The following is a 21,722-nucleotide window of genomic DNA, read 5'->3' as shown; positions in this document are numbered from 1 at the left end:
TTCTCCGTTGTCTCTATTCTTTCTCTTTCAACTGCCCTCCGGGGTTTAACGTGAGGAATTTTTACTGTTATGGGAAGACTTCCCTCAATAAACAATAGCCACAGGTGGTTGGGCAGTTTTTGTTCAAACAATAAAAGAGCTTTTGATGGACAGTTGTGTGTCTAAACAACAAAGTGTTTTTTCATTGTTTACTGGGCAAATATGATATTAGAATCAATACAACTTAAGTTTGTTTTTGAAAAACTATTATTCATAGTACACCCTTTTTTCATTCACAAATATTTGTTGCCGAGTAATAATATTTTTTAGATGTCTCTTGTTGGCTAACCGAAAATAAATGTTTCATATTTGAGGAGAGCAGCATTAGCTAAAAAAAATGCTCAACAGGCTTGCTTTGCCCAATCTCATCTTTTGATCTTTTTAATGTGTGCCAACAACCCTGGCTTACAAAAAAAGTAATGGCCATCTAACCATCAAAAAATGTGCTTCATGTTACTGCAACCCTGTTTCCAAAAAAGTTTAGATGCTAAAACATAAAAGACAAGAAACAGAATGTTAAAGGCCTTATTTGCCAATCCTTTTGGACATAAACTCAGTTGAAAACAGTACAAAGACAATGTTAAATGTTTAACCTCTTTTAACCTCTTCAGTTCAAGCTTCATTTTTGTTAATATATGCTTATTCTGAATTATTAAAGAGGTTGTCACAGGAGCAACATTAAACTGGCAAACAGATTAACAGATAATATTATCATGATTGAAAGGCTCAGTTGTTCATAAGCAGGGATGGGGTTAGGCTCACCACTTTTTCAAACACACGGTTGTTTAAAAGAAATTACTACATGGAGTTGGGAAAACTTTGTAAAACTGTTGTCTGTAAATACAGTTTGTTTGCAAATGATTAGCATTCTGTTTTTATTAACACAGCATCCAGACTTTTTTTCTGATTCGGTGTTGTAATATGGGTGATGCAGGTTTCTTTCTAAGATGGTGTCTGTTATTTATATACATGGTGGCCTCCCCTCCCCTCAGACATTAACAAACAGTAGTCCATGCAGAGTCTTCCCACAGGTTCCAGTGTCAAACTGCCAATGTTGGCCTGGTGAACAGCTGGGTGGCAGCCTCCTCTCCAGCCATATCTACCGCAGCCATTTTGAGACACGCTCCCTCCTTGTCCTGTGGCTTTCAAGTGAACTTAAGAAAACTCCCTCACAGTGTTCCTCTGTTAAGTGTGGAAGTTTTAACATTTTCTTTATTGGGAAAACCTGCTCCTATGCCCACGATGTCCATGCTCCAGGTAAATCAAGATGTGATGTGGTGAAACTTCTGTGTGGTAACAGCAGTGGAGGAAGCTTTACGTTTTTCTTTATGCACTCCACAGTCTTGAAACTGAAGACTGATAGAGTCAGAAATGTGTCAGCTTAAAAAGAAAAATGGCGCTTTTCATACATACATATTTCTTGGCGCACAATTTGAAGTTGTGAGTGCTGAGTCAAGATGGACAGACAAACAAGATGCACACAGTCAACCACAGGATGTCTAGACCACAGATTACATACTGTATGTGACCTGTGTAGCATAGGAAGATAGACTCCATGTTATGCCACACACATGCATACAGAGACAGAGAGAAAGGCAAGCAACCTCAAGATACATTATTAACATCCTTTGATTAACCATAATAACTAGTGCTCAGACCAGAACCACAGACTTCTTTATCATCAGGTCATGGTTTTCCTTTCGGAAAACACTTCATGCTGAAAAAACTCAAACAGCTATAAAGCATTGGTCTGCTTTTAGTTTTCCACAAGAGCGTTTAAGTCTAAGTATTCTGTGACAAATAGATCTTTGAATCAATTTCACCTTAAAGCACTTCAGGGGTTGCATATAGTTTACCACCCAATGCTCTTCTCATAACTTGAATTAGAAAATAACTGTGCTGAGAATTGTTAAATGGCATTTTGGCCCATGTTTGCTATTTTTGCTCCGAGTCATGATTGTCTAGATTTCCATGTCCAGACAGTTGAGGTAGGATTTAAAATGGTGGAGAAAAGAATGCACCTGATTTACAAAGGAGACCATTGAGTGCACAGACCGACACAGCTATCAAAGCACCGTGCAGCCAGCAGGCAACGATTAGCAGGGCGTAGCTCCAACCACATCTTTTACTTACACACACATCCATGTACAAATGTACACACACACACGCACGTGCGCACACACATACGCACACATGCACACACATGTACGCCCACTAACCTCAGGTGTATCCACATTAGACACTCCCTGTCTATCTTTCTGAAGAGCAAAGTAAGGGCTCTTAGGGAAAGTATTGAACCTGGTCGTCCAGTCTTGCTGTTTTCTGTTTGCAGAGACTTTTACAACAAACATTAGGCCCTGGATACTTACAACTTTTACATCAGATGACTTAGGACTTCTTAGAAGAAAGGCTGTGAAGCTTGTAATTTTCTGATCCAGTTCCAAGCTGTTGCCTGGTTGCCAAAATGCAGCTTAACATGTCCACAAGAAACAGAAACAGTTTAACAAAAGTTGTGTAAATAACTACCTTGAAGGCAGCATTGCATAGCAACTACGTCTAACTAAGTAGTTTCACTCACTCATTTTTTATAACAAGAGTATTTCCATATTTTGCTCCTTAATACTTCCACTGTACTACTTCTTGGGAGACAAATATAGGACTTTTTACTCTCTACATGATAGCTACATTGATATCTTTATCTACCAGTAAAGCAGCATATTTTTAGATTTAGTTTTTTTGTCAAATAAAAATAACGCATATTCTTCATTCAGAAAATGGCAGAATATTAGATTCAATAATTGGCCCGTTGGCCCAAAATATACAGTATAAACATGCATGTAAATGTTACTTACTTGTTCAGTCATAAGTTTTGGATCTACAGTCTTTTTTTTACATCACATAATATAATCTAGCCTGATTGACAGGTTGATTTGCCATTTAATCTCACTGCTTTATTCAGCCTGACATCATGTTCATTTTAGCAGGTAGGTAGGAGTTGCAGGTAGGTAGGAGTTGTTAAAGTTAAGTTATTTTAGTCGATTGACCTACAATAACCTGTACAGCTACTTTGATCGAATTCACGCGATTTTCTTATCACAATTTACCATTGTTGTAGCCCTGGTTCTTTGATGGATTTGAAGCACCTTACTCTACCTAAAATTTCTGTTGATGCTCATTAAAGTGAAGATAGATGTATTTTTCCTGCTTTCAGTTATTTTATTTTAAACTGTAATTCACCCATGGTGATTTCTTTGATTATCAACCAACAACACATGCAGTAGAACTAAAAGCACTAGCTGATGGTCAAATCTGGCACTGCTCTTTCTTCCTCCTGACTGGGAAGATTTTGGAGACATGCTTTAGTGGTTCCCAGGGGCCCACGGTCTGCTGCGACTGCAGCCATTGACCACTCTCCATTACTCCAGATGGGTCTCATACACTGAGCATTGATGTCGCCTGTGACCTTGGAAGTGTGTGCACAGCAACGGACAAGAAGCCAAACAAATACATGAGAACTTGGTGAAAGCAGGGGGTGATGTCATCTACAGCACAGCAACAGACCAGTCATAGGCCCACTCTTATCCCCACACCCTCTTTGGGCAAATAGTTTCTTTTACTACTTCAAAGCAGAGGAAAAAACGTTTATCAGTTTACATGCCAGGGTGTTTTTAGATGGTCTTTGAAAGGTTGATAGTGGCTGTTGTGGCAGTTCATTGGCTGGAGAGGTCAGCAGGCCACTGCTTTTTCTAATTAAAGCATGACCTGGCACGGCAAACACATTCCTTCTGTCTGATTTTTCATTTTTGTTTTGGCACCTTAAACATCTTTTGTCCTTGTCTAAATAAGCACTTGAAGTGTCCCTGTCACCCATGGGATGTTCGAGGTACTAGCTGTTCATTACTGAACTTCTCTTTAGTTAACTTTGATATTTTCTAAGAGTTTGGAGGGTTGTGTTTCTCTCATCTATCGCCATCTTTCTATGCAGACACCAACCCATGCTGTCACAGTGTCTGACTCACAGAGAAGTCTGTGGGGGTGTCTTTGGAGACCTCTGTTCAGTCTTGAGCTTGGGGGGCCCTTTCTCTCTCTCTCTCCCTTTTCTACTTTGCATTGCACTGCTCTGCTCTGCCTTTCTGAACGCACAGACTCTTTTTTTCATAATTGTGCCTGCAGATGAATGTCTTGTCATCCTTAGCTCAGGAGGGTTTGAGACAGGCTGAACTAATGACCTCAGTTCCTTTGTGCCTAGCCTCAAAGGAACTTGGGATAGTGATTTGGAAAGAGGAGCAGTTTGCATAGATTGCCCCTTTTCATACTTACATCTCTGTTGTTTTAGAGGTGGCGTTTTCTGATCATTCTTTATTTGGGAAGTTCTGTTGGTGAAGCTGGAGAATGCCTGGATAAGAAGTAGCAAAAACTTGATGGAATTTTGGGTTCATTTGGTTAAAGCTGTGTAGGAGGCTGGTTAGTGTCAGAGGGGTTAATTATCTTTTTCTTCCATTATTAATGAAGTTAAAAAAACATCAGGATATCATCCATTTGCTAATGGTTCAAAAGGAAGATCCTGGTGACCCTCTAAGAGCATCAAATGAGGCGAATATGATCAATGCTAAACTCACACAGATTTCACCTTTTAAAAAGATTTTCAAAGATGGCGCAAAGCTGCAGGATTGGCCCTGGTATTTGTTTATTTAAGGGATTAGGCTCTTTGGACGGATTGGAAGGACAGCCTTTGTGCCATATCCTCGTCCATTTAACGTTACTGAACAGGCTGTTGTCCAGGGGTTACTGCTGTTCTCATGACCTCACCTGGCCCCAGCAGCAGCTCTGCCTAATGATCTGTGCTAATGGCAACCCAAATCTGTTGTTAAACCAGATCTCCATGGCAACCTAGGACTCCATACCACATTTCAGTATGGCCTGAAAATAAATTCCAGTTGTGTCTCAGAGCTGCCGTATCCATATTGTTAACAGATACAACGTTGGAGAAACCTGAAAGGTTGAGAGAAATCAGAGAAGGTGGGTTTGTCCATCTTTCATCTGGCTGCATTGTGACTTTGAAGCATAGTGGCCCCAGAGGTGTCTTTGCTGTGTTAAAATGATTGATCATATTATGGACAATTGGGCTGGGTCATCCATCATCCAGCTGTCCTTTGCTTAGACTGTACCAGCTGTTTCCATGACATGTAGAGGACGTTGAGGTAATTAACCCCATGTAAAACCCATGTGAGACATCATATGGTTTTATTGTAGAGGCATTGACGCATCTGTAGCTTGACAGCAGTTCAATAGAGCAGAAGTATCAATCGTGGGTGTCATGATTTAGATTCTGAAATGAACTTTTCAATTTTGATTGTTGAATTCATAGGCGGTATCAGCGATTTGCTCAGGAAGGTGGTTTACTTTAGACAGGTTTGAGAAACCAAACTTTCCAAAATTTCTATCTTTTGATGTTTATTGTTGAACAACAGAAGTTTTGTAGTTTATTTTGCTTTAACATTACTTGAATTTACCTAATCCTCACCTGCTAAAGCCCACAGGATTAAGTCAAGCTGTTGTAAAATACCAAATTGAAATTGTGAATGACATTTGTCAGAGCATAAAAGCATTGCTCTGTTGATCTCCTCAAATCCAGATGCAAGTTCCATAATGGAATAGCTGACATCAGTGGTGAAAGATCGAATTGTGACCTTAAAAGGAAAATCGAATCATAGATATGTAGGATCATGTAACCCCTAGTAGCAGTGCGTTTTTATTCCTAATAAAGACTTTGTCATTGAGCTAATGAATCTGCTTAATATGCCCAGACTGTTGACCAGAGTGATACTAGCAGAAAAATAATTACAGAATTAAGAAACATAAAAGTGCACGATTAGTTGACTAGCTGATTAAATGTTGCTGCCCTTGCTCATCTACACCAGAAATAGTAGTCAATAAAGCAGTAGCATCTCACAAGATGATTTTGTTGTTGAAAAATTTGATCTTGTTGATAGTAATCAATGTTATTTTAAAATGTATCAAATATAGATAAAATTGGGCCAAACTCTGACTTTTTTCTGAGTGTTTTCTTACTTTAAGTCTAAGTTCATACCTCTGTTTAAACTTCAGGGAAAAAAGTTTTTACAGACATCCCTGATAAATACAGTCAAAACAGATGGATTGTGTCTGTAATGCTGAGTACCACTGTATTAGTCCTTCTTAGGTGTTACAACATAGACAACAGCTCTCTTTGACCACTGGAAGGGCTCTCGTTATGATCAGTGTTGTTGGGTGAGTGGACAGCAGTCAAGAGGGGCATTTTTCCTTTAGTGTTGGAGTGAACAGTGTGCCCCATTTGCAGAGAGTCTGGTACGGAGGGGGCCTGCAGAGAGACATTCATACAGGGACCTCACACACAATGCTGATAGCATAAATATCAACTCCTCAGCCTGGGCTGTCAACAGTGGATCTGCCCTAATTTATTCCAGAGCTGTGATGAAACAAGATCAAGCTCTCTGCATTTCAGTGCGGCCACTATAATATATTGTGTGTGTGTGTGTGTGTGTGTGTGTGTGTGTGTGTATGTATGTATGTATGTATATATATATATATATATATATATATATATATATATATATATATATATATATATATATAATTATATATATATATATATATATATATATTTATATATATATATATATATATATATATTATATATATATATATATATATATATATATATATATATATATATATATATATATATATATTATATATATATATATATATATATATATATGATATTATTATATAGTTCTGAGTTTGAATTATTACCCCCATTCATATTCATATTCTGAGTTTTAATTTCTTTTCCAAAACTACATAGTGCTCCTTTTAATCTCCAGGTTTTACCTACCTACACTGTACCTCTTTAAATGCTGCATTTCAGTGTCAGAAATATAGGAATGCTCTCCAATTTTTCACTTCACAACAAAATATCTACCATTGTCATCTGCTGTGGAATGAAGACAAAACAACTCCCATGATCCTATGCTATTTCATGACATCATCAAACTACATCTTTTGTTTGTGTTGAACTTCGAGGAGATTATGCCCACCAGCGTCCATGGGACTGATTGATGATGTAATCTTTGCAAGATCTAGCCATCAATATATCATAGTTTCCATGTCTATTTAGGACTGACCAAATGAGTACAATCATAGGCTTCCATTGTGTGCTCATGTTCAGCACTTCTCCATATAGGCTGTTCTCAGTTAGGTCAAGCAGTTCATCTGCATTTGTGGTAATATCCTTTAACGGGGTGAGAACGGTCTAATTAAAATCTGCTTTGCTTGACTTTTGTCCTGTTCTTTAGCTTGCAGTAGTTTCCCTCTGTCAGTCCCTTTACTGGCCTTCCTTTTGCTTCCCTGTCACAAATCTTGAAATAAAGCATGGTATAGACACTGTCTGGCCCATAGTTCTTTTCCCGTACCCACTTAAATTGGTCATTTATGAAGAGGAATGGGAAATGTCATGGTGCCTGCCCAGTGCTGCCTTCCCCCTCCTCCTCCTCTCATACTTCTTCTCCCCAAGTCACACACATACCCCTCCCCATCAGCCTCTGTTCCCCTGGGGCCAGTGGGGAAGGCATTCCAGAGTTCAGGCCACTGCAGAGTGAGCATCGGAGGGAAAGAGACAGACAGAGTCTTAGTGTTCAGGATTAAAAACATTTTGCAGTCTTGCTGTTGCCTACAGCATCTTAGCTCTGCATAAAGCTGCTAATTTGTTCTCATTATCAAGTGTATGTGAATTTAAGTTGAGGGTTTCAGAGCTGCAGGAGCTGTTCCTCTCTCTGACAAGCTGAAACTGAAGACATTGTCAGTTGTTTTCTCTCCTCAGGGGCCACCAGCGGAGATGAGTAATCCTTTGAAACCAGTAAGAGAGTTGCTCTGTACAGTTAAAGAGTTAATGGAATTTGATTGTTGCAGACAAATTTGACATTTCGTGTTAGAAAATGTGCCCACAGGAGGGATTTGGGCAGTCCGTTGGTTCACTTGACATAGAATAATATTCTTATGTTTCAAAAAACAAGAGTGAAAATTAGATGCTGCAAGGAAGATATGTCACATTGTCTTTTGAGGTCTTTGCTATAGACTTATTCTGCACCACAAATGAAGCATTGTGGACCCTAATGCACAAGTCATACATATCAAGACAAATATGTCACAAGAGAGCTAACACACGTGGTTAGCTTTATTATTTATCACTTACATCAGTCTGTGTTTAACAGTCTTTTATCAGGCGTCCTTATACAGTATTTTGACTGTTCCTATGGCTACCACTGACTGAGTGAAGTGGTCTGAAATTAGACTGGCCTCATGGGAAAAACAAAGATGCCTCCACAACAGTTTTTACAGCATTGTTTAACACATTTTTTTATGTTCTTTTTACATTTCTGAAATCATTTAATGAATTTCAAAACATGCTGATTTGCATCTTATTAACATTTTAGATCCAATTTGTCCTTCATCATCGTAGAGGACTTGTAATGACTACCCTCCCCCACGCTGTATCCCTCGTTGTCTGGCGCTCTCTCCTCTCTGTGGGTCGCTGTGTGTTAACCATGACAGCTTTTGTGAGACTGTCACCCTGGTCTCGGAAGTACACAGGGAATCCGCATTGGCACTCAGTCTAGCGGGAGAATTCCCCCTTTGGTGGATTGTCCAATGGTCATCGTGCTTTGTGTGTCGACTGAAAGAATCTGCATTAATTATAGCCGTTCTTCATTTTCTCTGTGCTCCATAAAATTAACTAGTGAGAAGCTAATAGAGCATTAGTGTGTGTTAGAGTGCATTCAGTATATGTATATGGGGAGAAGATGGAATAGTATCATGTTTAAAAAGGCTTTTTTTTAGCCCAGCAAGCTTTTTTCAACATAGACTGCACTGATTATACACTTTTAGGACTGCATTGAATGCTACAGGCAGTGGACATCATAACAGAAACACCACTGTTCTTCTTTTCTAATTCACTTTAGTGGTTTGGCATATATGATACAGTATCAGAATTTGGCCGCTGATTCTAAGAGTTGGGTAGTAATGGGTTACATTTGATAATAATATTTTTAATGCAGCATACTTTTATTCTTTATTTTCATTTATTATTTGCAGCATTTATGCACATTTTGTTAAGAGGCATTTGATCATCCTGACACTGTTCAAAGCAGGCATTGGCTTTCAAATAAGGACTTTTATAGTCCAACTCAAGTAGTTAAAATTGTTTAGACTACCATAACATCTACTTGAGTAACTGTTTTTAAAAAAGTATTACTATTTGCACACAGTGTTTGGCCACTCTACCCATCTCTGCTGATTCACCAGCAGTTCAGGCAGTCTGTCTGGTCCCTGCACCATGTTGCAAAGACCAGATGTTGCCTTAATCATCTTAAAAGTCCAAATAACCATCTGATGACCTTAAGTCACAGCTAGTAAGATATTCTGCTTACTGTCATTCACGATCATATTGTGATACAGAGTGGAAAAGCTCATTATTATACGTGCCTAGTACACAGGACAACTACATAACGGAGAGGAACAATGGTCACATGAAGACCCTCAAAAGCACTAACTCCTAAAAATATAAAATGCAAACAGTGAGCATTACCAAATTGTTGAAAATTATTCACAGAAGTGTCAATATGATGCTTAACTTGTTCTAGTAAAAATCCAATTCAGACAGACCGGAAGAATCTCAATTCCCATTCAGACAAACATGATGATGTAGGTCATTAGGTCAATATTACTCAGCTAACCCTCCTGTCTGGTCCCTGCACCATGTTGCAAAGACCAGATGTTGCCTTAATCATCTTAAAAGTCCAAATAACCATCTGATGACCTTAAGTCACAGCTAGTAAGATATTCTGCTTACTGTCATTCACGATCATATTGTGATACAGAGTGGAAAAGCTCATTATTATACGTGCCTAGTACACAGGACAACTACATAACGGAGAGGAACAATGGTCACATGAAGACCCTCAAAAGCACTAACTCCTAAAAATATAAAATGCAAACAGTGAGCATTACCAAATTGTTGAAAATTATTCACAGAAGTGTCAATATGATGCTTAACTTGTTCTAGTAAAAATCCAATTCAGACAGACCGGAAGAATCTCAATTCCCATTCAGACAAACATGATGATGTAGGTCATTAGGTCAATATTACTCAGCTAACCCTCCCACCCTACATTTCCACTCAGTGTGCCTCAATTGAAGGCCATCGTCCATCTTTGTTGATGAGGTTGATTTATTCAATCTCAGTAGCTTTAAAATGTATTTTAACCTATCCCCAGAGAGAGTTAACACTGGCACTAATGGCAAAATACTTGTTGTATTGTATATTTTGTCTTTGTTAGTTTATATACATTTAAGGTTGTATCATTATATTGGACAGTTCATGTTGGACAATGCAGAGGGGCCAGTGTCTTTCAGGGGGGTTGCATACCCTCACAAGAAGTGACAGATTACATTCCACAGATTTTTTTAAAAGGCAAAAGATTAATACATTTCAAAGACATTTCAAAGCATTCAGCACTCAGTGTGAACAGTGCCTAGTATGCTAGCAGGGGGAGGCGGGGGTCATTTAGGCCATGCATGAAAAAATAAATGTTTTTTAATTCATTGCGTTTGACATTTATTTGATGAGGATGGTCTGTTTGCTACATAGCATGCCAATTCACATCATATATAGTAAAATTAATTGTCAAAAATAATTAGATTTTGTGCAGTGTCAAACGAAAAAACGTACTCTCATCAGTATCCAGCCAGTAAAGATTTTATATTTCCCTTTTATGTAGTTTTAATCCAAAGTACAGTATTTCCATCTCTACGACATTACTGCATATGTAGGAGACTGTGAGATGGAACATTGGTCGGAATAAATGTTTAATATTGACTCATGTTGACCTGCTCAAATAATTGATTTGTACTTTAATGTTTATTTTTCTGAATCAATGTCTTGAAATAATATTGAACCGTTTTTATGGGCTGGGTATGTCCTCGTGGGCTCTGGCCCTTCACTTTGATGAGGAGGAAAGAGCATGCAAGGGACTGTAATCATTTTTACATCATCTTTGGGCAGCACTGTATAATTAGAAAGGGTTGATTTCTTTGACCACAGCAGGGGCTGAAATTGCAGGCCTTGCCCGAACCAGGGTTTAGGAAAGTAACTGAAATAGCACTGGCGAGTTTCTGTCCTTGTGTCCCTCTGCGTTATAAAGTGTTGGTCAGATGGCAGAGCAGTCACTGTGACACACTGCAGCCTCCTCACCAGAACTTGGACAGATGACTTTTATGTGGCGTCTTGTGTTTTCAGAGGCAACTACCAAAATTACAACTTTACCATAATCTCTTTAGCATGCAATATGGCTAAAACCTGTATCAACCACGACCTGCTTTGACTACAGCAAGTGAACTCTCAGCTGGCAGCTTTAAAATGAACCCAAACTTACAGTTTTTAGGGACTGACAAATATAACTTTTTCAAGGCCGATGACACAAAAAACAATATTAGGAAGTGATGCACACTTGCACTAAAAATGAAAATTCTAGTGTCAACATTTAGAATAACCAGTTATGGAAAGCAACCAAGTACAGTTTACTTTCAAATTTTCTGCTACTTTATACTTACTCCAAACTCTACAAATTTGGTAACTTTAGGTACTAGTTACTTAGGCTATTTCTCAGGATGTGTGACCACTCAACACTGAAGTGTAATCCAATAATCTAAATCTGCTATCAGATAGCGTTGTGGGTGGTGCATTGTTAAACTAAAATAGTATTATTTTGAGAGCAAACTTCCACCAAAGCCCAATTCATTAACTGAATCTAGCCTTATTCAATATCAAGGCGCAAAACAAAACAAAAAACACTGATTGCGATATTCGAAAAAATACGCTAAATATTGGATCAGATAATTGGCCTGGCCTATAGTCAGTTGGACAAGTTTGTTATTTTTTAAGTTTCACTCCGAGACTTGAGAGCTTGTGCTGCTTCATAGGAATTGCAGATGAATTGTTAGAATAAGCAGAAATTATTATTTTTTCCAAAGCATATTATCTGCAGTGAAATAGAAATAAACTCAAATTCCCACACATTCTGGCCTTAACACCTTCATTCCAGATGGTTAGTGTATTGTTTTATAAGGTTTATTTTGGGGGCCATCTTATCCTATGAAATGATTGGAGAGAGAGATAAGAACCAACATGCCATAGAGATCCTTAGTCGACACAAACCAGGAGTTGTCATGGCTTTTGGTCAGTGGCCTTAGTTACCAGTGTGCCCCAGAATATATCACCATTCAATATTCCAATCGAACAGCAATTTCTTTTTACACAAGGTAAATTGTGTCATACCCTACCATTTCATATGCAGCATTGTGGTGCTCCAGACGTCAAGGGAACATGCTTGTTTTGTAAAAACCCCAGCAAAAATCACATCATCATTTTATATATTTTTCAGTGAAAATGAAATGCAAAAATGACCATTCCCACTAAAATTCGTGGCTCATGTCACAAACCCAATATCTGGAATGACTGTTTTTGCATACCCTTCAGCCCTACTTTAGTAATGATCCCCTTTGGTATTGATTTGGGGTCAGCAATTGAAATATTCAAATAAACTTGGGTCATGTGGTTCATGTTCAATGGCTGCCACAGAGAGAAGTTGAGTGAGATTCCCTGCATCATATCTTCTATATCTGCATTTCTAACCAGCAGTCAGACACACACACACACTTCATTAAGGACCCTTTAAAATGTCAGTATCAGTGTGGATGCATTAGGTCCCACTCAGGTCAGGGTGACGGCAGGTCCTGGCCTTGGCTGAGTGACCTTTGGGTCAGTCACAGGTTTTTCCACGTCTGAAGGCATGCAGAGGTGTCGTTGCAACCTTTCCGCTTCCTGTCTCTGGCATTCTTCTTTGTTTAGGAGCCCTTTAAAACACAGAACAGCTTTGTGTCCCCTGTGGCGAGGCAGAGGCGTGGAGAAAATGGGTCTCTGTTTCTGATTAGCCAGGCAGCCCAACAACACTCATTTCCCTGAGGAGAGAAGCAGAATGCCAATAGTGCCTTGCCTCTTGTAGTCGAGTCTTCACTGATTTCTACAAACCTCTGGCTGCAGACAGGCGTCAGCGCTAATCTGCTGAAGTCTTCCCAAGTAGTGCAGTCCTGCAAAAACAGAACCAAAGCTAATTGTCATTACTGTGGTTCACCACATCTGCAGTTCTGATCTAGCTGGGTCTGTTGACGTATGGTCTGTATTATTAGTTAGGTATTAAATGTTATCTTGAGGTTGATAATTCATACATTTTAATTTGTGGCCATGATGAGTGGGCAACTTTGCCACCGCATGACAGATTACTTTGCCGTTAGCTGGCTCCATGGCTAGAATGGTCTTTCCAGGCTGAATTGGTTTTAAATAAGCAAATCTGCTTTTTCCATTTATGGCCTGGAGAACTAGTAGTCAGGTTAAGTCATTTGCAAGTCTTGAGCGAAGTCATCTGAAGAGACTGTGGGGAACCTTTTCTGTGAGGTGAACAAATTACAGTACCTCATTAGGTCAGACTGAAAAATAGTGGGAATATCTGGTCCTAGATGTGTGTTTGACAGCAGAGACAGTGAAATATTGCTGCCCTGAACGTTCAAATGCTCAAGTGTATTGAACAGTGAAACCAGAGAAAGAGAAATCTACTATCTTATTTTGCAAGCCAGCAGATTTCCGTAAAAATGGATTGTATTGCACACCAGACTAGCCGTCTTTTGTTCAAGACTGCAATCACAATCTCAATGTGGGGTTTTTGCATGGGATGTATTTTTACCCCCACTTCCAGACAGCATGAAATGTGGATGTCCCTTACACTCCTGAACATGAGGCTTGTTTTTTAGAGTCAACAAGAGGCAGAACGGTTGTTAGCTCGCATGGTGGTTTATTAGGCAGAAGTACTCAGGAGAAGGAAAAAGGAATTTTCCCACGGTTGAGGTTTTCTCCTTTAGGCCATATTCTTGCAATCTGAGGTTGAAGCAGCTATTAGAAAACATTCATTGATATGGATACAAGTTTTTGCTCTTGGTATCTCTTGTGGCTTAGTCTTGATTGAAAGTTTGGATGAATGTTTTGGCACTTTTTGTTTAGTGTTTTTTTTCTCATAATTTTTATTATGTGCCTTTTTAAAACCAGGGTCAATGACAAAATATGTAATGCACAGAAAATTAAAAAAACATGAAAACAGCCAAGACTTCCTCTTACATTCACCTCTCATTGTTTAGTCTCATTCACAACTTAAGTCTTGAGAGTGGGGTTAAGGTTGAGAGTTGTCTTATCTCTATAAACAGATATCTGCATACACTTTTAAAAAGCTAACAAAAACCAAAATACTTGTCAGATGGTACTCAGTGGGTTGCATGCCCTCCACACGGACTATTTACCTGTGTGTAACCAACACCTGCACAAATGGGATTGATCAATACTCACACAGACACCACAATGCTTCCTTAAAACCAAATCTTGTTCCTTGCCTACTTATTCAATGTTCATATGCAGATATATGTTTTTATAGTCACGCATCGATCAACATTATGCTGTTGTCCTGCGGAGGGAGAGAGAAAAGGAATATAGATAGAGATGAGATGAAGATAAATGATACTTGCCTGTGAATTAATTGAATGAGTTTAATGATGGATTTTTGTCCTTAAACAGCTACTGCAAAGGACACCCAGCTAGTGTGCTTAGTGATTTACATGTTATCTTAACTCAGTGGTCAATGACACTCCCCTATATACTCCACCAACTGGATGTCCTTCTCATGTGCCCTGATGGCATGAGAAATGCTCACTAGCCCATGACCCTGGGTTTAAATACATATCATGTGGCCCAGGATCCAGGTCTTTTCCCACCTCTATCAGTCAAACTTGTTTGTGTCCTTAGTCACCAATGAGAAGAATTTGATCTGACATTTGTATTGCATGGCTTTCATACTGATTGTATTAACAATGACATTTGTCTTTTACTGTAATTTATATACGTATATCTTGAGTGTAATTGTCAACAAGTACAACTCGTTGCAACAAGTATAACTTATTAACACCCTTGAGTGAAGTCTTGACAGTAAAACCATACTGCATGATGTGGGTGGTCAGAAATGGAAAGAAATACCTTTCCCCACAGAACCGGCAAACATTCTTTCACATGCAAGGAAATTTAAACTCCTGTAATCATCCGTCAGTCAGCCAACTCACATGGGACACATTTATTATGTGAACACAGAGTATGAACTGAGTTAACTTCTGGCATCTATTAGGCTTCTCATCAACCCCTGCAGGCATAAACAAAACTCAGCAAAGAGGAGATTGAGAAATGATGACAGTAAACTTTCCTTCGGGTGGCGAAAACAGAGCCTGCAGGTGGATGCTGGAATGTAGGTTGGGCTGATCAAATAATGTAACAATGAGCAGCAGCAGAGGCAGATGCAGCGGTGTTTGCAAACCGGGCAGAGTACTAGCAGCTACAGTAAGAGCAAAACAGTTGGCGGGTCACTGATTTAAACCTTACAGAGACCATCTTATTGCGAAAGCTTTCTTGTAAGCTTTGTTCTATTGAAACAGGAGAAACAGGATACTTGTTTTTGTACTACAAATACTTGTAGTATTTTAGATTAGTTCAAATCAGAACAGGAATTCTCAGGAAGTGACTACTCTAACGTACAATGAAATCCACTATTATCCCTTCTGTGTAAGCTGATTTCTCTGCAAGCATGTGGCACCTGCCTTTGTGACATAGTTGCACAACATTGAACTAATTACTTTGATACTATGTGAAAAATAATTTGATGAATTTAGAAATTGTGTCAGAAAGGTGTTTTTTTTTTTTTTTTTACATTTAAACAATCTCATCTGATGTGATATGTCCATTTTATATGCCCTCAAAAATGCCATCTTGTCAGACCCAAGCTGTTTTCTACATCAAAATACATGTTACGGTGTTTCTTTTGAGGTTTTACTTTCCAGGCATTCAGACTCGGGATGGTAGTAAAAAGAAATGGCTTGGTATATTGTTTCATTTGGGTCAGCATCGAGGTCAGTTTTGTCATCTTTAGGAATCTGAGCTCTACACAAAAGGTTTCATTTATAAAATCCTTAAAATCAAATAAGTTGCAGATTTTTAATGACTTGCTACTACAAGTTAACCAATTATTTATTAAACAGAAATTGTGCCTCAATCTCTGCATGCATAGTTTTTAGACTGTAAGGAGCACAACTGAACACTGGAACTCACCCGACTTATTTATTGAAAATTGACAGATTCAAATTACTCTATGTAATGAGAAAGAATTGCCAATAATTTCAAACCCACTGAGAATTAACAGCCAAATCGGTAGTTCTTTCCAACATTTAGTCTTGTTAGCTCATTGTTTTGGTTTCCAGTCTATGGGTCTGAACATAGGGTGTCATTTGTAATACACAAGCTCTGACTGTGTACACTACCTGCTTTAGAGTCATAGCAACACAAGGTGAAACAAACCAGTGACTGGTTGAGAAAGAGAAGGTTCAAGCAGTCTTATGAACAGGGTATTCTTATGGGATAATAAACTCAGACCATGGTAAAAAGATAAGTAGTCAAGTGGCCAAAAAAGAAGATAATTAGACAAAAGCATGAAGGTCTGAGTTTTTCTAGAGTCGGAGAGGTGACAAGGCGTCTCTTTTTACAACTTGTTTTAGAGTTTTTTTTGTCACTAGACAGTAAAAGCTAAAATGTATTTTAACTCACTGACTATGGTATTATGGTTGTCACTTTGTCTTTATATGTAGCCCTGCACATACAAGCAATTCTCTCACAATTCAGTTCATCCTGGAAATTACCACAGGAAAAGAAATGTGCTTAAGACATGACATATACTATGGAATAATCTGTAAACATGTGGCCTTAAGGATACATTTGGGAAGCAGTTGATTATACCTTTTACAGGCAATGATATACTGGGGACCACTGAAAAAAAAAGTTTTCTGCTTGCTGATTTTTTTTAAAATGCTGTGGGCTTGTGCCTAAATGGGTAGCACAATTTAAGAATTCTTCTCTTGTTGTTCTGCTTGTCAGGTGATGTCCACAGCCACAGTGCCCAAAGAAGATTCCCACCTGAGGGAAACCCTCAACCCCCGGGGCCTGGCAGCGGTCACCCTAATGTGCCCGATGACGTTTTCAGATTAAGCCTTGCCAAGGGAGTGTCCATGTCTCTTCCATCCTCACCTCTCCTGCCACGACAGTCTTACATGATGCCCTTACGACCGAGCAAAAGATCGCCAGGTACAGATTTTATTTCAGCCTTTCTTTTTTTAAGTATTTTTTTGGACTTTTCTGGCTTTATTGACAGTATAGCTGAAGAGTATGACAGGAAACAGGGTAAGAGAGGGGGAGTGACATGCAGCAAAGGGACCCGGCCCGGGAGTCGAACCCGGGTCCGCTGCAAAGCCTTGGCACATGGGTCGCGCACGCTACCAACCGAGCAGCGTAAAGCCCCATTTCAGCCTTTCTATATGATTCCTGTTGTCACTGTATTGTATTGCAATTGGGTGAACTAAGGAACTCTGGTATTTTTGGTGTAAAAACCCAAAGTGCCTGGAATTATTAGTCCAAGTAGCTACTTTTTGACCTGCTAAAATATTTGACTCCCTGACAAAGACTAGATGCACAAATGTTTTGGAGAATGGTTTTAAAGGTCTAACATGACCATGCCTTGTCACTAAAGGCATATATAAATATGTGTTATATAGAAATGGACTAACTTGGAGTTTTCTTGTGATTTTTGTCAGGAAATGCTGCTCCCTCACATTTTATGTACTAAAAAGTTCCTTTAGCCCCTTGTTGTCTGCATTTTACACCATAAACTATAGACAAGTGGTGATTAGGCAACTTAGTCCGCCGAGCAACATCTGCTTTTACACGTCTTTTGTGCATGAGACTATATAACAAAAGTGATGAAACTTTGCTGTTGCTCCTTTGGTCATATTCTTTCTTCTATAAATCCATGGAAGCACATGAACCAAAAAAACCAACTGGTTTGCAGCTGCATATTTATAAGAATCGTGGGTTGAATAAATTACTGCGAGTGCTTGAACAATCAGACATGTTTAGCGCTGCAAACCCCACCCCCATAGTTATTGTACTTTAGCAAAGTACTGCCTTTTTGGAGGTAAAATGATGTCCCTCAAACTAAATTAAGACTTTGGTGTCTGGAGTTGACGCGCATTGAATTTGTAGGAAGATTCATAGTCCCTGGGTAAAGTTCCGACAGTGGAAATTTGTCTCAGAACAAACTAAATGTGCTGCTTTTGGGTCACTCCAATTCTTTAAAGACTATTTCAGTCTCTTAAACGGAGCATCATTTGTCTCTGTGGGTTTTCTGTAAACGTAATCGTTCCTGTCTACCTTCAGGTGCCTTTGTAGGATTGTTAAAACATCTGACAGTGCTCCAGGAATGACAGTCCCTCTCAGCTTTAAAACACTGCTGCTGCAGCTTTCAGCTTAGTCCGCTGTGAAAGATGTCAAACTGTTCTGAGTAATTGTTACTCTTGGAAAAATAAGTCACATGAAAGAAAGAGGAGTGAAGTAATAATGATAGGTTGGTCGATGTATGTCCCAGCAGTTGGAGAGTGGGCTCAGGCTGGTTACAAACAATTGTTTTTGTCACTTCATCCTTGTATTTGATCACCTTGTGTTGATGTAGAGGTCCCTACAACTGCTCCGTGTGTTTACGCTTTAGTGACTGGTAATGGACGTGTGTTTACACTGGATCTAATTGTCAGTCCCCCCATGCTTCTTCTGTTCACCATGTTGAGAACATGCTTGTCAGCAGCCGTGTGGGGTTCTTCAAAGCCGGGGGTACCTTTTTGTAGCTGAGTTTGTTTCAACCTGAGTCTTTGTATTCTGGAGACTTGGCAAAGAGGAGAGAAATCCTTTAAGTGGTCAATGTGGCCCCACTCACATGTGGCACTCATCTGTTGGCTATCTAGCTTTTGTTTAGAGCGGTAACAGCTTTGATCTGTTTAGTGTAAAGATGAGATTGTCAGAATGGGAAGTGTGGTTTAATCCTAATGCAGACTGAACTTTGAAGTTCACATCTCTATTAAGAGATATGACATTTAGTTCTCAATTCCAATTTTAGGATTTAGGTTTAAGTTGTTGTTTTTCTCTTGATTTGAGTCTGTTTTCTCAGCTGGAACATCATATTCTAATTTCAGCTACTGATTAGGATGGGGAGATTGTGTATTTGCTTTAGTGTTTTTACCAGATTTTCCATGCACCTTTCCTCACATAATTCAAAACCCAATTTTGGACTTGCAGGCCTGAAATTGTGATGCAGGATACATTGCCAGATACATAATTGGAAGTACGCTTTCTCCCTAGTTTGTAAAAACAGTTTATAATTGCCAAGTAGAGTTGCATTTGCTCATTCAATTTAAAACAGATCTACTCAACAACCTGGGTGACACAGGATTTGTGATGACCGCTTTAAACCCATCAAAGGCAGCGCTGATAAAATGTACATACAGACATGAAGGGAGTGACTAGAGTGAGAGAGAACGAGAGAGAGAGAGAGAGAGAAGAAGAAGAAGAGCAAAGAGGCTGGGTTTGTGAAGGTGAAAAGGGCCCTGGGGACATGGGAAGGGGAACACTCATTAAAGGCATATTCCCACTCGCGGTGCTCTGAGGCATGAAAAAGGGGAAAAAATGGACTGACAAGATAGGATTTTATGGAGGACAACCAGGGAGAGAAGGTTGGGGGGGATGGTTTCCAGGCTTTCCTCCACCATCCTCCTCACAGGTAACTGTGAAAACCCACAGGGGGAGAGTTCACACCTCCAGTTAATAAACACATACTGCAGGAAATGTCTCAGCTCAGCGACGAAAACAACATGGGTCATAATGCAGCATTTTCTCTTCTTGCTGAGCCCGAGAATACTCAATTTAAGACACATCTCGGTTGACATGAGAGTGATCTACTGAAAATGGGTAAGGTTGAGACAATTGAGTACTGGTCTTAGTTGCTGGCCCTATTAAACCAGAGTCAGAATGTAGAAATCCTCTAATAGTTTGAACTTTAGCAGGCCAACATTATGAAAATGTAAGCTTACATAAACTTGCATATGTGTTATAATTTGATCTCAGCTCTTAATTAACGGAGCTTGAAAAGTGTTCTTACCTAGTAAGTATTTGCTGGTTGCAGATTGTTGCATCATGCACACAGATGTAGAGAACATAAACAAAGAAAATATGTTTTGGAAAATGTATGGTCTCATGGGAAGTAACACAACATACAGGGCCCACCCAAATACAAATGCAACATGCAGTTTGAGTAATTCCTCCTAATGTAGGCAGACATGACATCAGCAACATAAATTATGAACTTTATTGACTGAGGTTTTTGGTGATTGAGATTCCTCATAGAAACCATGCATTGCCAAAGCAAGAAAAAATAGAGACGTGTTCTCAACATTGTGATGGTGTATTTTTCAGATAAACACACTTGTGCATACTTTATATGAAATATTCAGCTTATGTCTTTCACGTTGTTATCAATCAAAGTGTGAATACATTTGGCGATCGCATCATACTTAGCTGGAAGGCACACATCAGAAAAGCAGCGGCGGCTCTGCAATGTAAACTGTGGCTCCAAGTGATTAATCAGGCAAGAAAAGCCTCTGTCCTCAATGAGGGTGAAGGGCTGGTCGTAAAGTGCCATCATTTCCATGATTAAGTCTTCAATAGCCTTAGTCCGTGGGTCATTTCTGGCACATTTCTTGGATTTTTCGAAAGCCTCACCAACGTGTGTAAATCCCGGTGGATTCTTTGCCGCTTGCTTTAAGTTGCTAGCGTCTTTAGCAGCCCTGGCATCCTCATATGTTTTCAAAACTCTGTTGAAGCGATGGCTATGTTTCAGATGACTTATCAGGTTTGACATGTTGAAGCTAGTGCTACTTTTACCTCCTCGTGGAACTTGCTTGGAACATTTGTTACAAGTAACAAGTGACCTGTCTTCTTCAGAAACTTCAAAACTTCAAAAACTCACACACAATCAACGCCGTGTTGTCTGTTTTTAAACATAAGCATGCTGTGCTGCATTCATGGTGTGATGGAAATTCCCTGATACCACGTTTGCTAGTCGTTCTTTCTGCCTTTTTAAGTTCATGTTTCTATTATTTATGTGTAACATGTTGAAAATACTGTGGATATCAATTCAAGTCAACAACTGCCAAAATTATGACCGAGTTAACAAGTTCTTTTCCGATATGAGGGGTATTCTTGAATTTTCCCAGTCAGAAAGAATTTTTCTGATTATGCCAGCGTCACTTGAATGCAGCATTCATTGCAGGCCATTCAGGGCTCTTAGTGGGAACGGGGCACTGCCGTGCTGACAAAATCATACATGTTATCGAGGCTATTCGTCATGATATTGGACTTATCGGAATGATGTAATAATTTCCTGTTATCAGCCCGATAATTATTGTGCACCCCTAGTTGTCAGTATTCTTAAGAATATGAACCAATAAAGACCAACTTACACATGCCTTTTATTTTCTATTTTAGATATTTACTCATATCATTCTACCCTCATCTATTTCCACATGCACCCCATCCATCACTATATTCTTTT

At 39.2% G+C, this 21,722-nt stretch overlaps 1 protein-coding gene across 1 annotated transcript in view; it reads left to right on the top strand.

Moving 5' to 3' along the window:
* tanc1b (tetratricopeptide repeat, ankyrin repeat and coiled-coil containing 1b) overlaps positions 1–21,722 on the top strand; it is a 114,534-nt gene that overhangs the window by 20,502 nt on the left and 72,310 nt on the right. Inside the window, exon 3 of the mRNA XM_037109662.1 lies at positions 17,168–17,374. Coding sequence (XP_036965557.1) covers positions 17,168–17,374 — 207 coding nt within the window. The remainder of the gene's footprint in view (positions 1–17,167; positions 17,375–21,722) is intronic.

The sequence above is a fragment of the Acanthopagrus latus genome, chromosome 9 (genome assembly GCF_904848185.1).
Source record: "Acanthopagrus latus isolate v.2019 chromosome 9, fAcaLat1.1, whole genome shotgun sequence".
NCBI lineage: Eukaryota > Metazoa > Chordata > Actinopteri > Spariformes > Sparidae > Acanthopagrus > Acanthopagrus latus.
Note: the sequence above shows the minus strand (reverse complement) of the source record. Positions and strands in the feature narration are given on the sequence as shown.